Below are 22,561 nucleotides of genomic sequence, written 5' to 3'. Positions count from 1 at the left end.
CCATCTGGTCTGCATGAGTCAGCTCCGTGCCATGGTGTATATAACCAGAATGCCATCTGAGTAGCTCCTATTGCTGGATTGTACAAAACAGTTCAAGGACACTTCTTCCTTCCTGTGCAGCTCGTATGAGCCAAGCCTGAGCCTTGATTCTCGCTCACGTGAATAGCCATCAACTTGAGAACATTTTTAAATTCTCCAGTATATATGACTTCATTTTTGTCAAAGCATTCATGTGCATCTCTCGTAAGCTTTTCATCCTTTGTTTTTCGATATTGAACCACATTTTTTTACCGAATTACCTTGTAGATATCAGATATCTTCCCATCCCCCACCCAGACCCCCGAAAGCACCCTGTCACGCACCCCCCTCGCGGGAAGCAAAGGGAATCCCTCCACCTGCCGCCTAGCAAACGCCTTTACCTGCAGGTACCTGAACATGTTCCCCGAGGGGAGCTCAAATTTCTCCTCCAACTCTCCCAGACTCGCAAACCTCCCATCAATGAACAAGTCCCTCAGCTTTCTGATGCCCGCTCTGTGCCAACCCTGGAACCCCCCACCAATGTTCCCCGGGACGAACCGATGGTTCCCCCTTAGCGGAGCCTCCATCGAGCCCCCCCGCTTCCCCCCCTATGTCGCCTCCACTGCCCCCAAATCTTGAGGGCAGCCGCCGCCACCGGACTCGTGGTATACCTCGTAGGAGGGAGCGGCAACGGCGCCATGGTAAACAGTTTCTGATACCATGAAACGGCTGTGCCAATGTCCACCTCCATTTTCACCAGTTGTCCAGCAAAGGAGTGACCCAGTAATGGTTTGTGATGCCCCTAATGGCTAGCGCGTTCAAGGAGAGTTTGTCATCTGATTGTGACTCTGGTCCTTTCTTTGCGCCATTTTTGCATCGTGTGGATATTTTTCTCCCTCCAGCTTTCTATTTCGTATATTTGGTTCTTGCTTTTTATAATTCTAGTTTGAAACTTGTTCTTTCTCCAACAAGCAGGTTCAATGTCCTCCATTTTACCACAATTCTTGCATTTTGCATCTTTACTCCAGCAAACCATTGTCGAGTGCCCAGTTTTGCACATTAATGGCAATTTTGAACCTGTGTCAGTGTTCAGGTCTCTGCTGACATTTTGTAGATTTTAATGCTCGGACTTAATTGTTGGGCTTCCTTAGTTGCTAATTCCATGGAGATCGCGACTTCTAAAGTGTTTTTTTAGGTTGAAGTTGTTTACCGTTAATGGCCTATTTTAGATCTGAGCACACACACTATTCTGTCTCTAGTGATGTTGTTCAAGATATCTCTAAATTCAGTGTTCAGCTAATTTCTTCAAAGTAGCTATGAATTGTGTGAACGATTCACCATCTTGTTAATTACATTTATGGAATCTGAACCGCTCTGCAATGACCAAAGGTTAAAGTGAGAAGTGGCACTACCTCCACAACAGTAACTTTGTTTGAAGCCTACTTGTGACAAGCGATTTTCATTTCATTTTTTTCATTTCAATCTCACCATAAGCTTTTGAGCCTGCTTTTTCTGTTGCACCAGACCTCGCAGGAGGTTGAAAGCAGTACACCCCGCCCCCCACCACCACCATCACCATCATGCTCAGTTAAGTCGGGACTCCTGTGTCCGCCAAAATTTCTTCGCCTGGATAGAATGTTCGAATCTTTCAGTGTATGGGCTCCAGAACTTGGTGTTTTCATCATATGGCTCCACGCGTTGCAAACTCTCGCCATTTTACTATATGAAGGCTTGCCATAAATATGCCACTGAATTTTTAGCACTACCTCACTTTTTTTCTATCCAAACAAGGTAACCCTGAGCTTAGCCTGTTCCCTTTCGAGTTTGGAACACCCCCAGTTCTAACCTTTTGTTGGCAGTTACTTGCTACCCATAGTAGAGGGAACACTGTCCCAGGACTTTCCAGCCAGAGCATGTGGCAAGCTTCTTTTGATGTTGTTTGCACCAAAATCTTTATTTAATTTTTGGTTCCTTCTATGGTTGCTGCTGTTATTCGGTACCTCCTCCGTTGTCAGCTTTGGTGTAACACAGTTTTTCATCCTAATCCTTTTCGGAGCCTGTGCAATGATCAACTATTTTTCTAGATTTCTCATCCAGTTTCTTTATGGTATTGTTGAAGGATAGGCTTGCAGATTACAACGGTACAAATAAGAACTTTATTAGAAAGTGTTTTCTCACGGGCTGCAAGGATAGACTGATTGTTAGTCAGCCCAAACTGACGATGACATAATCAGTACATCATGTGTTCAAGCTCTTAACATCTCATCTAAAAAACAGTGCCTCCAACATTGTAGCCCTCCCTTGTTACTGCACTGTGTGTCAATCTGGAATATGTGCTCAATTGGAAGTTAGTCTTTATAGGGTTGAAGTTTGAGAGATGAGATTTGATTCCCTCAATGACTTGTTGGCTATCCACATTGGCTGTGAATGAACATAAGGAATACGGGCAGGTGTAGGCGTCGTGGTCTCTCAAACGTACACCACTAAAAGTGTAATAGGCTATTGACTATACCAAAAGCAATCTGTGTCTCATAACTTTTACCTCTTCTTGTTTGGCAGGTATTACAGAGGCACTCACGGGGTTATAGTAGTATATGATGTCACCAGCGCAGAATCCTTTGTAAATGTCAAGCGATGGTTACACGAAATAAATCAGAATTGTGATGATGTGTGTCGAATACTAGGTATGTATAAAATTGCCATTGTGCCCCAGGGTAACATCTGGGGTTTGCCTGATAGTTTACCTGAACTTGCCTCTTTTATTTTGCTTCACCCACAATGAGGGTATGCCACTCATTCATTCATTTGTGGCCCTTCACTCCCAAGCAACTTTCCCTCTAAGCTGTGTGGGGGGCACGGCCAGATGTCGGTATAGAATTTACTATGCAGGGGAAACAAGGCCAAGGTGACCAGGAACCCCTTCAAGATGTGGGCATGCACAAATGAGTTAGTCTTCACAGTACCATGCGGTATTGCAAAGGGTCACAGGCAGCAAGAGGAAATTAGAGGGAACATTTCTGCCAAGGAAATAATGCAACATTTTGATTGTTCTTTGAAGCTTTTGTTACTTAGGATAGAGGTTCTTCAAGCTTCTGTTGTATTTGTGGGTGTGTATGTATCCTGAACCCTCGGGGGAGCCACTTCTAAAGTTTAAATCCATTTTCCCAATAATATGCAGAACATGCAGTTCAATCGACAAATCATAACACATCTGTGTTCCGATTTAGGATTTATCCAACATTGGACTAAAGTGTTTTTTTTTTAATTCCAAACCTAAAGCATGTGAACGGTCCTATTTCACCTGTAACAATCTGTGAGCACTGGATTACCTGTGTTAGAGATCCTCCGATTGGTCTCCGTGGGTTTAGCACAGAAATATTTCACTATTCGAGTACCTGTTGTGCTCTAGGTACAGATTTTTCATATAACCATTGTTACAACCCCCTGGGCTAGTACGCGGGTCTATTCCAGCCCGACTTAACACTCAATTCTTAGAAAAACGCCCAAAGTCTTTGGCCCTTGGCTGCCCATTAATTACATTCATTAGGATTGTACATTTAAACACACTTAATTTTATTAATAACAACTATAATTAAATGCAACAAATAAAACTGGTTAACTATTATCTAACTCCTAACCCACCTCTTTAACTCACCCCACCCTCTTGTTATATAATATATATATATATATATATATATATATACACAGACACACACAAGATCGAGAAACAGAGGGAAAAAAAGGGTATAAAAATAATGATGAAAGTAAAGGATCAGGGTCTTTGTTTCAGATGGATGTCTTCCAGCGCACCTTCCTTCAATCTAGGCTTTCAGTTAGAAGTTTCTGCTTTCAGTCTGTAATGGTTTTCACTGTAGATTCATCCAGGGTCTCTGTAGGTTCAGAAATACAGCAGCTTTGCAGCTATCTGAAGAGGGAGAGAGACTCTCCGCTTCTTTGAGCGTCCAGGACCCGACTGTCCTTTCTTTGGTTCTCTGAAAACCATCCCACTTGAGTAGGACCCAATTGCTGTCTGTTGCCAGGCAGAATACGGCCTTTTGCCAATTCGTTGGCCACCAGCCAATCAAATGAACTGAATCACTCGCGTGCCAGAAATTCTGAGTTTGACTGTTCAAAAGCTAGCACCGTGTACTTTTTGTAACTTTTGAGTTCCTCACTTTCTTGCTCGACTTAAAGGTATATTCCATTCAACATCCATAGATCAAAATAATAACGGCAAAATAAAATAAATGGAAAATAAGGGAATCTCCCTCCAAGAAGTGAAACAAAGTTGTAATTATGAGACATAAATCACAAACACACATCCATTCATCCATCCTCATTATATTGTAAGGGTCCTTCCGGTTTATTCCCTTATTTCCCCTTTCTTTTATTTTGCTGTTATTTTTGATCCATGGTTGATTAATGGACATGTGTCTTTAAGTCGAACAACAGAGAGGGGTGAGGAATGCCGAAGTTGCAGGAGAGAAATCTCTGCTAGTTTGAACAGGAGCTTTGGCACCAGATGGAGAGATGGGGTGGGACTCGGCTCAATTGATTGGCTAGTGGCAAATTAATTGGCAAAAAGGCCATACTCTGCCTGGTAATGGGTGGTGATTGGATCCTGCCCCAGTGGAATGATTTTCAGAGTCCCAAGGAGCTCAGTTTGACCCCAGGAAACACAGGGACAAGGACCTAGAGCCTCTCCTCCGTGTTTTCTTCAGAAAGGCTGTGAGTGCTATACTTCAGAAAGGCTGTGAGTGGTATAATTCTGAAACTACCGAGACCAGAATGTATCACAGTAAAACCTCAAACTGATAAAGTGGCGTAAGGTGCTAGAAGCTACCATCTGAACCAAAGACTTTTGTCCCCTTTTAAAGTAGAGAAGTGTTGTTGCAATTGTATGGTGTTGGTGAAACCACATCTGGAATATTGTGTGCAGTTTTGGTCTCCTTATTTGAGGAACGATGTGATGGCATTGAAATTAAATGAAAGGAAAATTGCTTATTGTCACAATTAGGCTTCAAATGAAGTTACTGTGAAAAGCCCCTAGTCGCCACGTTCTGGCGCCTATTCGAAGAGTCTGGTGCACGAGTCCAGAGAAGATTCACCAGATTGATTCTGGGGATGAAAGGATTGACGTATGAGGAGAGATTAAACCGTTTGGGCTTATACTCGCTGGAGTTTAGAAGGCTGAGAGGGGATCTAACCAAAGTATATAAGATACTAAAATGGATTGATAAAGTAAACATTGATCAAAGGTTCCTCCTTGTGGGGCAATCCAGAACGAGAGGTCACAGATATAGGTTGAGAGGAGGTAGATTTTAGAACTGAGATGAGGAGGAACTACTTCTCTCAGAGGGTGGTGAGTTTGTGGAACTGGCTGCCCCATCGTGCAGTGGAATCTGAGTCATTATGTATGTAATTTCTGAAGAAAAAATTATTTTCTGATTTAAAAAAAAAATAGCACGTTAAAGGGAAATGGGGAACAGGGAAGGAGGTGGATTTGAGACCAGGAAGAGAGAACCCATGATCTGATTGAGTGGTGGCGCAGGCTCGAAGGGCTGAATTGCCTACTTCTCCTAATTCCTATGTTCCTGTGATAAAATGGGGGTTTAGATACTAGTTAATCAGTTGTATTTGCTGCATATTTCATTACAGTTCTTGTTAATAAAAAGTAATTGCTTTTATATTTACAAACCTGGTGACTGTAATTATTGTGCAGCCAAGGGCCGAAGACTAAGGGTATTTTGCTAAGAATTATTAGTTAATTCACTTGTGCTATGACTCCGGGTCAAGCGGGGCTGGAATTGACCGCGCACGAGTCCAGGCTGTTCCCCTGCCAGTCCTTGCGTTGATAATTAGTCAGCCCATAAAGGTGCGATAATGCATTCGCTGTCACATTATCCTTTCTGGGAATATATACAATTTTAACATTGACCTGTTGTAATAATAAACTCCCAACTCTTGTGTTCTGAGTTTTAAACTTTTCTCTAAACACAAGTGGATTATGGTCCGTATAAACTAATCTTTGTTTATTGCCATGCCGGACATATACTTCTGTGCTGAAGGGCTGTAGCAATGCAAAGGCTTCCTTTTTCAATGGTGGAATACCTTGGCACAAACTTTGTTTTTTTGAAAAATATCCTACTCGCCTCTCTTCCTGCATCGGCATCTTGTAGTAGCACTGCCCCCTACTGGCCATTTTAAAAGGCCTGTAAAAGATTGGGGCAGCCAGCACTGGTTTCTTTATTAATATGACCCTCAACTTCCAAACTCCACTTACCGTTCTGTGGACCACAGCGTTTTTCTTGTTTCGCAACATATCCCAGATGCATCAAATTTCAGTCTCTCACTAAGCCAACCTCAGAGAGTTTAGTCGAGACAATTGGGGTTTTATTGGCTCAGAATTTCCTTTGTCTACATCATGATTAGTTAGCATAGTGCACACTGGTGTGTCCCGACAAATCTCACTACATTTTTCCACTATCTTTATTAGATCTTTCCCCTGATTTTCTAAATAGGCAAACTGGGCCTCTAATTGTCCTAAGATGTCTGTATTTGTTAGTCACACTACCAGGGGATCATTCTGTGTCCTGTCCACCTGTTGCTCCTACATCCTCCTTCCCATTACTGTACTGTCATCTTTCAATACTTGTACCACCTGATGCACTTGTCCCTTTCCCAAGATTATTTCTTTAACATGTTTATATGGCACAATGGTCTTTCTTCCTACGGTCTGGAGTATTGATTAAATAAGTTATCTTGTCCTCAGAACCACCTTATAGGGGGCCACTGAATTTCACTTTCAGAGATTCACCCTGTAACAGCAACAATACTAATAGCTCATCTCTAGACTGGAAGATTCCGGACCTGGCATGTTTGTCTGCCCACAGTTTCATTCTGGCTCCCAGGAACCTTTAAATGCTCTCTGGCTACCTGACGGGCTCCTATGAGTCGTTCCAGAAACATGGACATGTAACCCAATATTGAGGATTTGGCATCTGGTTTTAGAAACTACTTTATCATAAATTTTAATGGACCCCATATCTCGTGGCCATTAACCAACTCAAATGGACTAAACCCAGTAGATTTGTTCTGAGAATCTCTGGTGGCAAATAATAAAAGATCCAATCCTTTGTCTCAATCTCTTGGATATTCATGGAAATAGGCCCTAATTATGGTTTTGCGAGCCTGATGATATCTCTCCAAAGCTCCCTGAGTTTGTGGATGATAAACAGTTGATAATTCTTTGATACCTAAACTACAAATTATGTCGTCGAAAGTTTTAGACATGAAGTTGGAACCCTGGTCAGATTGTACTTCTAAGGGTAGGCCATAAATTGGCGTAGTGGTTAGCAAGGACTCCCGATTCGATCCCAGCTCCGGGTCATTGTCCATCTAGAGTTTGCACATTCTCCCCGTGTCTGCGTGGGTCTCACTCCCACAACCCAAGATGTGCAGGGTAGGTGGATTGGCCACATTAAATTGCCCCTTAATTGAAATTTTTTTTTTTTTTTTTAAAAACCTTCTCTGTAACTGTTCTCAAAGGTATAGCTTCTGGAAATCGGGTAGTCTACCCATGACTGTAAGAATATACTGATGCCCTGCCTTCATTTTAGACAACGGTCCTACGCAATCTGCTAATACCCAACTGAAATGGTTCTTCAATCATTGGTATGGGTATTAAAGATGTGGATTTAATCACCTGTTGTGGTTTACCTATTGCCTGACAGGTTCTACAGAATTGTACTACATCCTTATACAGTCCTGGCCAAGAAAAATGCCTGTTTACTGATTCCCGAGTTTTCTGAATTCTCCTAAGTGCTGCCATTGGTATCTGATGTGTCATCCACAGTACTTCCCCAGGATATTTGGACCGTACCACCGTCTGATGTACAACTGTCCATTCCTCGACTGCAGGTCTATGAGAATGTTTCCACTTCCTCATCAGAACTCCGTCCTTAATGTAGTAGCACTCTGGAACACCCTCAATTAGAGCTGACTGTGCTAATCTCTGGATCTGCTTCCTGAGTCTCAATTAATGAAGTCTTACCAAACGCTTTATCAAAATTATCCTCATTCTCGAGGATAGCTTTGGCTACTCTACCATCTGGTTTTGGTGTGACTTTAATCTCTGGTGGTGAAGTTTGTTTAGCCACTGCCCTGGTCACCACCTTATCTTCCCTCTGACTCTAATCATGGATGAAGCTATAACCTTCACTCCTGCCAAATCATTCCCAAAAGTAAGTCTACTCCGCCCACTAGTAATTTCTTAACCACTTTGACAACTACTGGACCTGACAAAACGCTCCAATTGTACTCTGTACAATGGAACTGGCATATAATCTCCATTTACCCATTCACTAATACCTTGGCTTTCATTGAACTCTTTGGAGGGAAAACCAAATCCCTGTGTTCCTTAAAATAGTTATGGGTTTGGCTACATTGGTTGAAGAAATAGGGTGATCTTCCCCTTGGACAAAATCCATGTATATATCTCTCATCCACCTCATTCATCATACCTGCTCCCACAGCAGTGTTTACCTGTGGTTCTAAGTCCATTTAGAGTTACAGTCTGCCCTGCAGCATTCTCCATCTGGGTTTCTTTTTCAGAATCCTTATAAACCCCAACAGGTCCCATGGGCTTTCCTCAACTTCTAACATGCTGATCAAACATGTCCCACTTTATTACAACGGTAACACCTAGGCCTTCGAGTCTCCCTTTTACCCTCAGTACCTTCCATCCTGGTCTGAGGAGGGAATCTTGGAGCATTCCCAGCTTTCCATTTCTTATTTTAGCTACCTGCCTTCCTTTAATCTCCCACTTCCTATCCTTTTCAAAATTATGGGGGTGACCGAACAAAGGTTTAAATTTCTGGATCAGCTCATAATTATAATCCATTATTGCTGCTTGTCTCGCAGTCTTCACCCGTGGGTCTTCAACATGCGTTCTATCACAGAAGGTAGCAAATTCTTTTTAGAAATATTTTTATTAAAACTTTTTTAGAATTTTAATACTAAACCTACAAAAACACAGAATAACAATTGAACAGTAAGAGTCTCCTCCCCCACGCCCTTCTTCCCTTATAACAGTAAAACTTAACTAAGTTCCCCCCACCCCCCAATAGCTAATAGTGACCAGCTTTTTAAAGTACAATATAAACGGCCAGCACCTGCGATTAGACCCTTCAACTGACCCTCTCACAGTAAATTTAACCGTCTCGAGATGTGAAACCTCCAAGTCACCCAGCCAAGCTGAGGTGCTTGGCGATGTAATTGACCTCCAGCCTCTGAGGATCCGCCTCCTTGCCACCAGTGAGGCAAGGGCCAGAAAGTCTGCCCACGCCTGGAGTTCTGGCACAACCAAAACCCCGAAAATCGTCACCAATGGGTAAGGCTCCAAGCCAATGTCCGGGATTGCCAACATAGCCTTAAAAAAAAAAAGGACCTCCAGTAGTCTGCCAGCTTTGAGCACGAACAGAACATGTGCACGTAATATGTTAGCCCCCAGACACCTATCGCATCGATCATCAAAAAATCGAATCTTCGTACGGTGTGCTCGGAATACCACTTTCAGTTGGATGAGACTCCGCCTCCCATAGGACGAGCTGCGTTTACCCTCAATGCCTCACTCCAAACCTCCTCCTCCAAGAGCGGCCCCATCTCCTCCGTCCATTTTGCCTTCATAATCTCAACGGAGCCCATCTCCTCCCCATCATCCATTGGTATATACCCGACTTGCTGGCCACCTTTACAATAATAATCTTTTTTATAATCTTTATTGTCACGAGTAGGCTTACATTAACACTGCAATGAAGTTACTGTCGCTACACTCAGCCTGTTCGGGTCCACAAAGGGAGAATTCAGAATGTCCAATTCAGCTCACAGCACGTCTTTTGGGACTTGTGGGAGGAAACCGGAGCACCCAGAGGAAACCCACGCAGACACGGGGAGAACGTACAGGCTCCGCACAGACAGTGACCCAAGCGAACCTGATACCCTGGAACTGTGAAACAGCTGTGCTAACCACTGTGCTACCGTGCCGCCATATCTCTGAATCAGAGCAGGATAGAATCCTCTCCAGCAAGGTAGAAGGCTGCTTCCTCGGAAATACTGAAAAGTACTTTTTGACCCAGCTGCACACCTGGAGATACCTGAACCCATCAGCATCTGTGAGCCCTTATTTCTCTTTGAGTTCCCCCAATCTAGTGAACCAACCTTTAAGTAGCTCTGTTTTTCTTTTTTTCCAGAATTTACATTTGTTTTATTTGTAACTGGATTTTAAATAATTCTACTGATTGTTGCCATGAACCAAGCTGTGTTTCTGGCATTTCTTTCAAATTTAATTACTGAGCAATTGCTTCACTTACCTCTACCTTCCTAGTTTTAGCTGGCACCTCTATTTTTAATTCACCTGCCAATTCAATAAGATTTGTTTTGAAACTCTTAAATAAACCAAAGACAAAAGGGCCTGTTCTGTGTTCTATGTTCATCCACCTGAAGCAAAACCTTAGCAGCTTCCAGAGCCATCCTGAATTATTACTACAAACCTGGTGTCTCTTTTTAATTTATACTGTAGCCCAAACGTTGCCGTCTATCATTCCAAAGATCACGTACCCGAGCCCCCAAATTATGTTACGACCCCCTGGGCTAGTGCATGGTCAATTTCAGCCCCACTTGACTCAGAATCACAAAACAAGTGAAATGAATAAATAATTTTTAGAAAAACACCCAAAGTCTTATTTTATATATAACACACAAGACAGATAAACAAACAGAGGGGGAAAACGGGTTGTAAAAGTAATGATGAAAGTAAACGATAATAGTCTTTCTTTCAGATGGATGTCTTCTAGCACACCGTCCCTCAATCTAGGCTGTCAGTTAGAAGTTTCTGCTTTCAGTCTGTAATGGTTTTCACTGTAGATTCATCCAGGTTCTCTGTAGGTTCAGACGTACAGCAGCTATGCAGATATCTGGAGAAAGGGAGAGACCGCTTCTTTGAGAATCCAGGACCTGACTGTCTTCCCTTGATTCTCTGATAACCATTCCACTTGGGTAGGACCAAGTCACCGTCTGTTGCCGATTCATTGGCCACCAGCCAACCAATTGAGTCAAACTTTCTCGATCTCTTGGATGCCAGAAAGTCTGAGTTCAAATGTTCATAAGCTCGCACTGTGTACTACATTGTAACTTGAGTTCCTCTCTTCCTCTGCTTGACTTAAATGTATGTCCATTAAACCTCCATGGATCTAAATGATGACGACAAAATAAAAGAAATGGGAACGAAGAGAAGGAAGGGCCTTTTGTTTGAATTTTCCAACACACACGTGCACTGAAAATCGATTCAAAAACCGGTTGGGCACAAAATGTAGCAGCTTTCACCTTGCCTGACAAAGTCAAGTAAAACCACTTAGCCATTGCCTCAGAAAGAGGTTTTGCACATCATAAAGAGTCAAATCATAGAAGATACCACACTGAGGAGCCCATCACTCCTGTGCTGGCTCTTTAAAAGAGCTATTCCATTCCTTTGCTTTTCCCACAGCCCAACAAATTTTTTCCTCTTCAGTTATTTATCCAACTCCCTTTTGGAAAGTGATTATTGAATCTGCCTCCACCACTCTTGCAGGCAGTGGACTCCAGATCAAAACACCTTATTCTTTTGCCTTATCTTAAATCTGTCTCCATGGTTACTGACTCTTCTGTTGCTCAATTCATCTCTTAATATTCTTCAGAATCATAAACACCTCCATTAAGTCATAAGCACATCAGATATGCCCTTCATCTCTATTAGATGATGTCCGTTTGCATCCCTAATAAGTTCCACACTTTCTTTGCCAACCCTTTTGCTGAAATTAAATGTAAGATGCTATAGTCTCCGAGGACCATAGGCTGCTTTCCACTTTTAATTTTGAGAGAGCTGATTGGTGGTTTAACCCGAGGATCACCACATCTCAGGCAAGGCGCAAGATTGACAAGGCGGGGTCTTCTAGGATAACCTCAGCCAGCACAGGAATTGAACCCTCGCTGTTGGCGCCGCTCTGCAACACGAAACAGCCGTTCAGCCAACTGAGCTAACCAACCATTTTACTAATATATTTTTATCCCACTCACTGATCTGATCTCATCCCCTCTTATTTCGTTTTCAGTTCTCTCCTTTTCTTTTATATTCAGCTTGGATCTCCATTGTGCTAGGAGGATGACATTTATCACTGGACTTTTTCTCTCTCATCTCTATATTTTTAGTTATTCACTGAGCACCGGCTTTGGCTGCTCTTCCTTTTCTTTCATGGAAATTTCCTGTAACACAACTCATTTCTTTCACAGCATCCCAGTCCACTTGAGCAATCTACTCCCTGTTCTACAGTGCAGAATGCAAGGACAGCATTGAAATTAAACCTGCAGATCAGAGAAAAATATAAAAAATGAAGAATCAAGAGCTGAGCAAATCTTCGTGATTTTTCAAGCGGGATGAGTAATGAAAAGAATTGATGATGTGGAGGTGCCAGTATTGGACTAGGGTGGGCACAGTAAGAAGTCGTACAACACCAGGTTAAAGTCCAACAGGTTTATTTGGAATCACGTGCTTTCGGAGTGTAGCTCCTTCGCCAGGTTAACTACCCTGAGGAAGGAGCCGCGCTCCGAAAGCTAGTGATTCCAAACAAACCTGTTGGACTTTAACCTGGTGTAAGAAAATAATTGATTGTACTTCACAGTGGTGATATCCTCTGTTAGAATAGTCAAATTGCATTTGCATATCTTGAAATACCCAAGGCATTTCACAGGGATGTTATCAAACAAGATTTGACACCTGAGTCACGAGATGTTGGGGCAGATTTAAAAAGAGAACCTAGATCAGAGGTGGGTCTTGCAGAGCATCTTAAAGGAGGAAATTAGGGAATTCTAGAGCGGGGGGGCGGGGAAGGGGAAGAGGAAGAGAGAGAGGTGTGTGGTCCGGTCCTAGGCAGCTAACGGCATGATTATAGTTGAAGTAGTAGAGGCCTGAACTGGAGGAATGCAGATATCTTGGAGGATTGTAGGCCTGGAAGAAAGTAGAGAAGCACTGGAAGCCAGTGTGGGTCAGCGAGTTCGCCGATTGACCTTGTTGGAGCTGGGAGACCAGCCAGCCAAGTAGTACATTTGGAACAAAGGCATGCATGAGGATTTCACTAGTGAATGAGCTGGGACAGGTGGAAATAGGCAGCCTTAATGATGGTATAGATATGTGGTCGAAAGCTCATCTGGTCAGATATGATACCAAGGTTGCGCAGACTCTACTTTAGCTTCAGACACTTGCCAGGGGAAAAGAGGGTTCAATCAGTGGTTCAGGATCAGAGCTTGTGACGGGGACCAAACACCCTTCTGCTCTTCCCAATGCTTAATTGCCCATCCAATATTACATGGTGATGCCTTCAGAGCTGCCTTATAGTGTTCCCTCTGACCACAATGAAAGTGCACCCCAGCCTCAAAAGCTCTCATTTGAAGATTTGTTTTGGTAAGCAAATCTCAAGCATTCTGGCTACATGACCAGTGCACCTCCATTGTGACTATCTCAGTATGGAGTGGGTGCTCAGCATGTCGGCTCTGGTGAGCACCTTGGCATCTGGTATTCTATTCTGCCAACTGATCTTCAGAAACTTCTGAAGTAAGCTCAAGTGAAAATAACTTGAGTGAATCAGAGTAATGTGCACTGTGTCCTGTGTTTCTCAGTCCCCTGGAGGTTCCCTAATAAGGACAGCACAATTTAAAACCATCAGATTGAGGTGGATTAGGACAAACTTCCTTTATCAAGCATCATTCAAGGATGGGATTCTTTGCTGTCCATTTGGACATGTGTAATAAATTATTTGGCATGAAGTGCTAGTTTCAGCATTCCTCATTGTTGTAAAAGCTGCTGTCCTGTCGGAGTGTCTGCATGCAAATTCCACAGAGTAACCTGCAAATTGACTACTGGGACAGCAACTCGAAGGGTGTGAGAGAAATTCTGTACTCTCAGGATGCTGATCGAGGATTTCCTTCTGAAACAGTTGGCTGAGAGCACACCCATGATTCTGGGATGGGTCTGGCTGCCTTGTCTGTGTAAATATTCACAGCAGTGGAGTGTACACGCCTCCTGTCCCTTTCCACATCTGGAAGAGATCCTGCCACACCCCTGTTTTGTCCTTCCCTTGTTCCTGTTTCTTATACCCCCCTGTTCATGTGTCCTGTCCCGTTCTCCCCCCCCCCCCCCCCCCCCCCCCCCCAGCGTAGCCTCAGTTGGTGTTTCACCCTTTGTCAGGAATGTTCAAGGTTTTTCTTCCCTTTCAGTTGGCAACAAGAATGATGACCCAGCGCGTAAAGTGGTGGAGACGAATGACGCACAGAAATTTGCAGAACAGATGGGCATTCAGCTTTTCGAAACCAGTGCAAAGGAGAACCTCAACGTTGAAGAGGTAGGCTATACAGCGCAAGGGTTGGGCGAATAAGTTGCCCACCTCTTTGTCTGCTGCCACTTTGTCACATTCAGCTCCTGTATGTCGAGCTCTCATTCTGTGTTTCTTTTCAGATGTTCAACTGCATCACAGAGCTTGTTCTGCGAGCCAAGAAAGAGAACTTAGCCAAACAACAGCAACAGCAGCAGAATGATGTCATTAAACTGTCCAAAAATAGTAAAAAGAAGAGAAAGTGTTGCTAACGAGGAAAAAAAAGACTTCTTTGCAATGAACAGTCCCTTTCACTTGGACTTGTGTATCATGAAGTCAAAAACGGACATTTTTTTCCACACATCCACCCCCACCCTCAGGAGGATCCCCAGGAGGGTAATGTATGACAGCAGATGTGGAATCTTGCCGGCTCGGTGGCGTTGCTCCCAGATTTCAGCTTCCAAATTTTTATTTTTTGTTCCCCCAAATGAAAGTGACTGCGCCGAAGTAGCTCAGTGCCAAGATTGGATCAGATCGTCTCATTCCAGTTTGATTTGTATGGATGTACAGAGAAGATCAACGAGTGACTTGCCTCGTCTGAGGGTTTAAAAACCCTGTACATAATGTACACCTTTCAGCTTCTAACGCCACCCCCTTTTCATCAACGCTTCGCCTAATACTTTCAGATGCCAAGAAATTATGAACCTTCATTTTCTTGTTTTTTTTTTGATAAAGAAAGCAAACTTCGAATCAAGCTGCTGACTAATGTTGACACAAGGCCACTTGCTCCCTCCATTTTTGCACTGTTCCTGGCTGTATTAGATTCCTCTTGACATTACCCGATTTGTAGTTTGTGTTTGGAAGCGATGGTGGAGGGGGTGGGAAGCTAACTGTCATGAAGAGATGAAGGGGCAGGGGGTCGCTATTGGACTAGGCATTTTTATGAACTGAGTTAAAGTGCCCTTTTTGATTTGGAATTTTTACCATCAATTAACTGCTCTGCTATTTATACCAAAAGTGGGTCCAGAAATTTTGGTTAACGAGTTTATCTTCTGTAGAATGGTAATTAGCCTTGTACTATAATGAAATGGGGGGAGGAAATATAGGGGAAAAACCTGTAAGAAAATAACGTGTGAAATAATAAGGTGAATGAACAGTGTTTTATTAAGCCCGTTGATCATGTGTTAATGCCTCGAGACCTTCAGTCTGGAAGGCAGGTGATTGATTAATGACGGGGGTCTCACTGCAAATAGCACAAAACTTGTATCCCACAGCACATAGTGTTCAAAAGTGCACCTTTTACTGGGTGGGGCTGTTGCATATTAAAATGGGAGGGGTTAAAAATAAGTCTGTCTCTTGTACACTGGTCTTCTAACTGCTGAGTCTTGAGTCTATATCTAGGCAGTATGGGTGAAATCAAAGTCTGCACTGCCAGCTATGAGGAACCTTGCATGGAATGAGTATGGGCAATCTTGATCCAGTATCTAATGGGAAAGCCCCACTTCATCACTTTGGCAGCTACCACCTGAGGAGTCACAAGGTGACTGGGAATTGGACAAAATGTCATATTAAAGTATAGAGGCTGTATAGAGTTGAGGGAGCTTTGCTCTGTATCTGCCCCTGACTTGGGAGTGCTGGAGGGAGAAATATAGAGAGCTTGACGTTGTTTAACCTTGGTATACTGTACCTGCTTGATGTTAACATGGGGTGCCTGACATTGAAGTGTCCTTTTTCCCCCCCAGCACTAGCATCCTCCACCTTAAAGAATGTGCAAACCCACCAACCCCTTCCCCCAGAAATATATGCCAATGAAATATCACCTGATGTGTGCAGAAATATAGCCAATCCCGTTGGGAAAATGGATTGTCATTGGTTGTAAGAGCTCCAAGTGCAATTTGGGTGGGTGGAATCTGCAGCAGAAAACTGCCCAAAATTGAGTGCTGATTGTCATGAAGTCAAAAACCTAAAGCCATGGAGTTGGTGTTTGTGGGGGAATGAAAGGGTCACCTGGTGGGAGAGTGAAGCCTCATCGGTCACTGCACTGGGAGTTCTACCCTGGGTAAGAACTATGTATCTAACCATGCAAGTACTTGATTGGGAATCATGGATGCCAATATTTTTTAATGGGATGTTAAATAAAAGTAACTTAAATAACTATTATTTTAAGGGTTACAATTTACTGACTGTTTTAAAGAAAATGTATTCTTTATTTGTGTACAAGGTAGACGTTACATCAAAAGAGAAGGCCTACTTTGCAAGGTGTAATATTGTGGAATCCCTTCTGTTTATAAGTGTATCTTAAAATATCTGAAATCTTGTGGCAATTGGTTATGCAACTGTTCGTAATGACAATTATGTATTAAAACAAATTATTGCAAAATGTGGTAACGGCTGCAATGTCTTCTATTTGTCATGTGTCCCTTGATGTGGCGCCTGGATATAAGACATGTTCACTTGTGTGTGCGCAGTTCTTGCATATGTAGTTTCCATCTACGCAAGACCCTTTTGGTCTGTCATGCTCAGGTATGGGTGTATGCCAAATGCTTTTAGGTGTCAAACTTGCATTATATCTTTTGGTGCTAACTTGCCTTGGGAGCAGGTGATGCATGCACAAGTGTAAACATGTACCTGTTGCTTGAAAGTCTGTGCATGTGTGAATCTAGATATTGTACTCCCCAACTGGGAATATTGTGGGCAATTCTGGGCACCACATTTCTTTAGGAAGGATGCCAAGGTTTTAGCGAGGTTGCAGGGATTTACTAGAATAGTACCAGGGATAAATGATTTGGGGTTATGTGGAGATACTGGAAAGTCTGGGGTGGCTTTCCTCACAAGCAGAGAGATGAACTGGTGTTCAAAATCACGAAGGATGTTGACTGAGTAAACGAGGAGAAATTGGTTCAGTGCCAAAAGGCTGGGTTAACCACACAGCCTGGGTTTATTGGTAAAGGGAAGGAAAAATAAAATTGGCACAGTTATGATCTGGAACGCATTATGTGAAATGGTGATGGAAGCAGATTCAACAACTTCAAAAGCTGAATTAAATAAATACTTGGACGTGAAATGATTTGCTGGGCCATGGGAGAAATTGCAGCAGAATGGGATGATTTGGATTGCTCTTTCAAAGAGCAGGCACAGGAATGATGTGCCAAACGGCTCCTGTGCTGTGTCATTCTATGATTTGATCATGACTTTCCTAGAAGGTTTATACATTACCCTAGTGTGCGCAATTGATTGATTTGATTTATTGTCACATGTACCGAGGTACAGTGAAAGTATTTTTCTGCGGCCGAGGGAACGTACACAGATGTACAAAGTTGACAAAAGAATAATCAACAGAGAACATTGACAAATGGTACATTGACAAACAGTGAATGGTTACAGTGAGGAACAAGGGGCCAAACAAAGCAAATACACGAGCAAGAGCAGAATAGGGCGTCACAAATAGTGTTCTTACAGGGAACAGATCTGTCCGAGGGGCAGTCGTTTAGGGGCTATGTGGAAGAAGCTGTTCCTATGTCTGGATATGCGGGGCTTCAGACTACTGTGCCTTCTGCCTGATGGGAGGGTCTGGAAGAAGGCAATGCCTGGGTAGGAGGGGTCTCTGATAATGCTGTCTGCCTTCCTGAGGCAGCGGGAGGTGTATACAGAATCAATGTAGGGTGGCAAACTTGTGTGATGCGTTGGGCTGAGTTCACCACATTCTGCAGTTTCTTGCGATCTTGGACCGAGCAGTTGTCATACCAAGCTGTGATGCAGCCAGATAGAATGCTCTCTATCGCACATCTGTAGAAGTATTTGAGAGTCGATGCAGACATGCCAAATTTCTTTTGCTTCTGTAGGAAGTAGAGACGTTGTTGGGCTTTCTTGTCTGTTGCATCAAAGTGAGTGGACCAGGACAGACTGTTGGTGATGGTGACCTCCAGGAACTTAAAACTATTGACCATCTCCACTTCGGAGTCATTGATGCAGACGGGAGTGTGTCATGCTGCGCTTCCTGAAGTCGATGATCAGTTCCTTGGTCTTTCCAACATTTAGAGAGAGGTTGTTTTCGGTACACCATGCAACCAAGTGATTTGGCTCCCTCCTGTAGTCTGATTTGATGTTGTTTGAGATACGGCCCACAGTCGTATAATCCGCAAACTTATAGATTGAGTTGGAGTTAAATCTTGCCACACAGTCATGTATGTATAGGGAATTCAGTAGAGGACTGAGCACACATCCTTGCGGGGCTCCGGTATTGAGGACTGTTGTGGAGAGGTGCTGTTGCCTAACCTGACAGATTGCAGTCTGTTGGTAAGGAAGTCGAGGATCCAGCTGCACAGGGAGGGGTCAAGTCCAAGATTGGGGAGTTTGGATATTAGTCTTGGGATAATGGTGTTGAAGGGGGCGCTGTAGTCGATGAACGGCAGCCTTATAGAGGTGTCCTTGTTGTCGAGGTGTTTGAGTGTTGATTGTAGAGCCAGGGTGATCTGTCGTGGGCCGGTTGCGGTGATAGGCAAACGGCAGTGGATCGAGATTGTGTCTGGGAGGCTGCCAGTGATCCGCCTCATGACTAGCCACTCGAAGCATTTCATGATAACAGACGTCAGGGCCACAGGTCGATAGTCATTGAGACAGGCTTCTATGGTACTGGTATTATGGTGGCTTCTTGAAGGAGGTGGGGACCTCAGAGCTGAGGAGTGAGGTGGTGAAGATATCTGCGAATACACTCACCAGCTGGTCTGCACAGGCTCTGAGTGCTCACCCAGGGACTCCGTCGGGGCCCGTCCCTTTTCGCGGATTCACTTTCAACTGTAATAGTGGGTATGGGTGTGTCCAGGGCTGTTGGGGTGGGTGGCACTGATACATTGGCTGACTGCTCAAAGCAGTCATAGAACTTGTTCAGATCGTCGGGTAGGGATGCTCCAGCCCCAGATATTCCGCCTGGTCTTGCTTCATAGCCTGTGATCTTGTGTCGGCCCTGCAATAGTCTTCGTGGGTTAGTGGCGTAGGCCTGGCACTCTAGTTTGATGCGGTATTGTCTTTTTGCATCCCTGATGGCTTGCCGTACGTCATAACTGCATGTCTCGTGATGGCCAGTACACCATACATAATGCAAATACATATTCAAATGTATCAACATGTCTTGTATCAATATCTTGTGTTTGCAAGAGTTATGCATGATCTGAATTTAAATGTGTGTTCTTGCACTCCCTATTTGGCTCGTGTGCAAACCGTGTATATTTATATCTGTGTACCCAATTCTTGTATTTTGAATATGCCTAACTTATGTGCAAACCTTGTTAACTGAAGTGTTGATGCCTCACGTTTGTGTTTGGATAGCATATACATTATGTAGATGTCTTGTATGAAAATATACCTTGTTTCAGTGGCCCCTCTAAGCTGCATACATGTGCAACAGTCTTAACGGTACTGCACAAGCTATTCGCAAGCTACCCATTTTTTAAAAAAAATTATTTATTGAAGTTTCTTTTTACACATTATATACCAGGGGTGGGCAAACTACGGCCCGCGGGCCGCATGCGGCCCGCAAAAAGTCTTTATGCGGCCCACCAAGTCATTAAAAAAAAAAAAAATTTTTAATTTTTTTTTAAGGTTAATGGGTTGGGTTACTTACTGGTATAGGGTGGATACGTTGACTTGAGTAGGGTGATCATTGCTCGGCACAACGTCGAGGGCCGAAGGGCCTGTTCTGTGCTGTACTGTTCTATGTTCTATATGAGGCGCCTAGAATCATAACCGGGTGAAGTAATTATTTTACTTAATATACTATGCAGCCCTTTAAAATTGTGAATTTCTGAATGTGGCCCTTGCATGGAAAAGTTTGCCCACCCCTGTTATATACTATGCAAACAGTAAGGGTAACTGTGCCGAAGTACATATTAATTTCTGTTGGGTGTCCCCATTTCTCCCCCACCTCTCCTTCACTCAGTGTTTCAGGGTCTTTTCATGGGCCCTTCGCTGTACAATGGGTAGTTATTATTATTACAAGTCGGTGGTGCCCCCTGTCCATCCGTCCTGTTTTCGGCCTTCCCTTGGAGGTTCTGCTCCTTCACCACCCCCGTTCTGTTGACTTTAAGCAAGTCATGGAACAAGTTGGAGAATGGTCTCCACACTCTGTGGAAGCCATCCTCCAAACCTCGGATGGTGAACTTGATCTTCTCCAGGTAGAGGAATATTTGATCGGTCTGCCAGCCAGTCTGCAGCTGTGGGTGGTGCTGCTGATGGCCAGCCAAGCAGGATTCAACAGTGGGCGATGAGAGAAGCAAAGGCTAGGGCATCGGCTCTCTTCCCCATGAATAGTTCTGGCTGGTGCAAGCTACTCATTTTAAGATACTGCGCAAAAAACATTAAAAGTACTTGCACGTTGACATAAACCAGCCACATGCAGCAAAGAAAATGTAATGGATCATTGTCTTTGCATATTGTTTTTGTCTGCAACTATGTGCACTCGCTTCTGAGTATTGTGTGCATTTGAGCTTCTGGAGTTCCTGTGCATTTGTGCCTTGTATATGGGGGAGGAGGGGAGGTTTGCAACCGCCTCAACTGAGCATATGCCAATGTTTTTACTTTTGCTGCTGTCTGCAGTTCTTTATCATGTGCTCTTCACATATATGTATCCTTAAGTGTGTATGTAATTTCTACACTTTTCACCATATTATTATAGAGTATTATGTTCCTCAAGGTATTTGTGGACTTCATATTGTGGGCAGGCATTAGTAACACTTTTGAATTTATTAACAGTAACATAAATCCTCAAGTCCCCACCATCTAAGCAAGTGTGTTCGTGCAAACGTAATTTGCCCATTATGCACAAAGAATATGATGTTTGATAGACTTCAAGGTGAGTGCCACAACTGTAAATAATGAATGTCACCAAGCACGATAGGTTGGCTGAGAGCATGACTCACATAAGCAACTTTAATTCAGGAACTTTAGCTCCTTTTGAGTCGGTGACTCTTTTTCAGATAGTGTAATTTCAGTAAGTGCTATTATCAAAAAGGAAATATCCTGCCAATGACAGCTGGGCTGAAAATGTCATTCTCATCACTTTTTTTATATATACATTAAACCAGTGCTGGGAGGGAGTGGTTGATGGCAGGTGAAAGGTAACCCCTGGCTGATCTGCCCAAAAGAGCCTGAATATGGTTTAAGCAATGGCTTTGTAATTAATGTCTGTGCTCATGACAAATGGTTAACATGGTTTTCCTGACAGCTGTCTGATATAAACATCGATGATACGGATTGTTCCTGCATCTTGTGTAAATGTGCCATGGTTAAACTTGGACATTGGGTGCATAGATGTAAGCGTGCAACACACATGTCACCTTATATTTTGGGAAATGTTTCTTCCCTACCCTATTGCAGCCTTCATTTGTCTGCTTCTTATGAGCATCTTGGAGAAAATAGATAGGCTGAAGTTGGTTTCTTTCGAGCAGAGAGATGTAGATAGGGAGAAATTCTTCCCTTTAGTACAGGGGTCAAAAACTAGCGGCCATAGATTTAAGGTGAGGCGGTTTAGAGGGGATTTGAGGGAAAAACCTTTTGAATCAGAGGATGGTGAGAATCTGGAACTGGCCTCCTGAATGGGTATTAGAGGCTAGAACCCTCATAACATGAAAGAAGCATTTAGATAAGCACTTGAAACGCCATAGCATAGAAGGATATGGGCCAAGTGCTGGAAAATGGGATTAGAATCGATAGGTGCATTATGGCCAGCACAGGCACTATGCTGAAAGGCCCATTCTATGCTGCAGAACTCTTGACTATATGGATGCTGAAATAGATGCTTCAATAGATAGCTGTTGGTGTGTCTTTTGGCAATTTACCTCTCACTCAACTGAGTTAACCAGTGGGGGGTGAGAAAAGATGAGTGTGATGTGTAAATGAGCTTGAAGTGCATGCACACAATTTGACTTGGAAAAGCTTTGCATACTTCTATATGTACGCCCAATCCATACAACGATTCATTTGTTATGTAGAGCTATGCATCAGTCTCATTTGTGTGTGCACCTTTCCTGTGCATCCTGCATTTGTTCCTTTGAGGCGATGCATCTTCTGTATATATACCGCAGATTTTCATCGTGATTGCATGCACACAGTTGTAAATGACGTAAATTTATGCATTTGGGCTGAGTAGT

The 22,561-nt window shown here is 43.3% G+C and overlaps 1 protein-coding gene across 1 annotated transcript in view; it reads left to right on the top strand.

Moving 5' to 3' along the window:
* rab35b (RAB35, member RAS oncogene family b) overlaps positions 1–16,801 on the top strand; it is a 63,192-nt gene extending 46,391 nt beyond the window's left edge. The window contains exons 4-6 of the mRNA XM_038793211.1: positions 2,578–2,702; positions 14,323–14,447; positions 14,561–16,801. Of these exons, the coding sequence (XP_038649139.1) occupies positions 2,578–2,702; positions 14,323–14,447; positions 14,561–14,689 (379 nt within the window). The 3' untranslated portion in view covers positions 14,690–16,801. The remainder of the gene's footprint in view (positions 1–2,577; positions 2,703–14,322; positions 14,448–14,560) is intronic.
* The last annotated feature ends 5,760 nt before the right edge of the window (positions 16,802–22,561 follow it).

The sequence above is a fragment of the Scyliorhinus canicula genome, chromosome 1, assembly GCF_902713615.1.
Source record: "Scyliorhinus canicula chromosome 1, sScyCan1.1, whole genome shotgun sequence".
Taxonomy (NCBI): Eukaryota; Metazoa; Chordata; class Chondrichthyes; order Carcharhiniformes; family Scyliorhinidae; genus Scyliorhinus; species Scyliorhinus canicula.
Note: the sequence above shows the minus strand (reverse complement) of the source record. Positions and strands in the feature narration are given on the sequence as shown.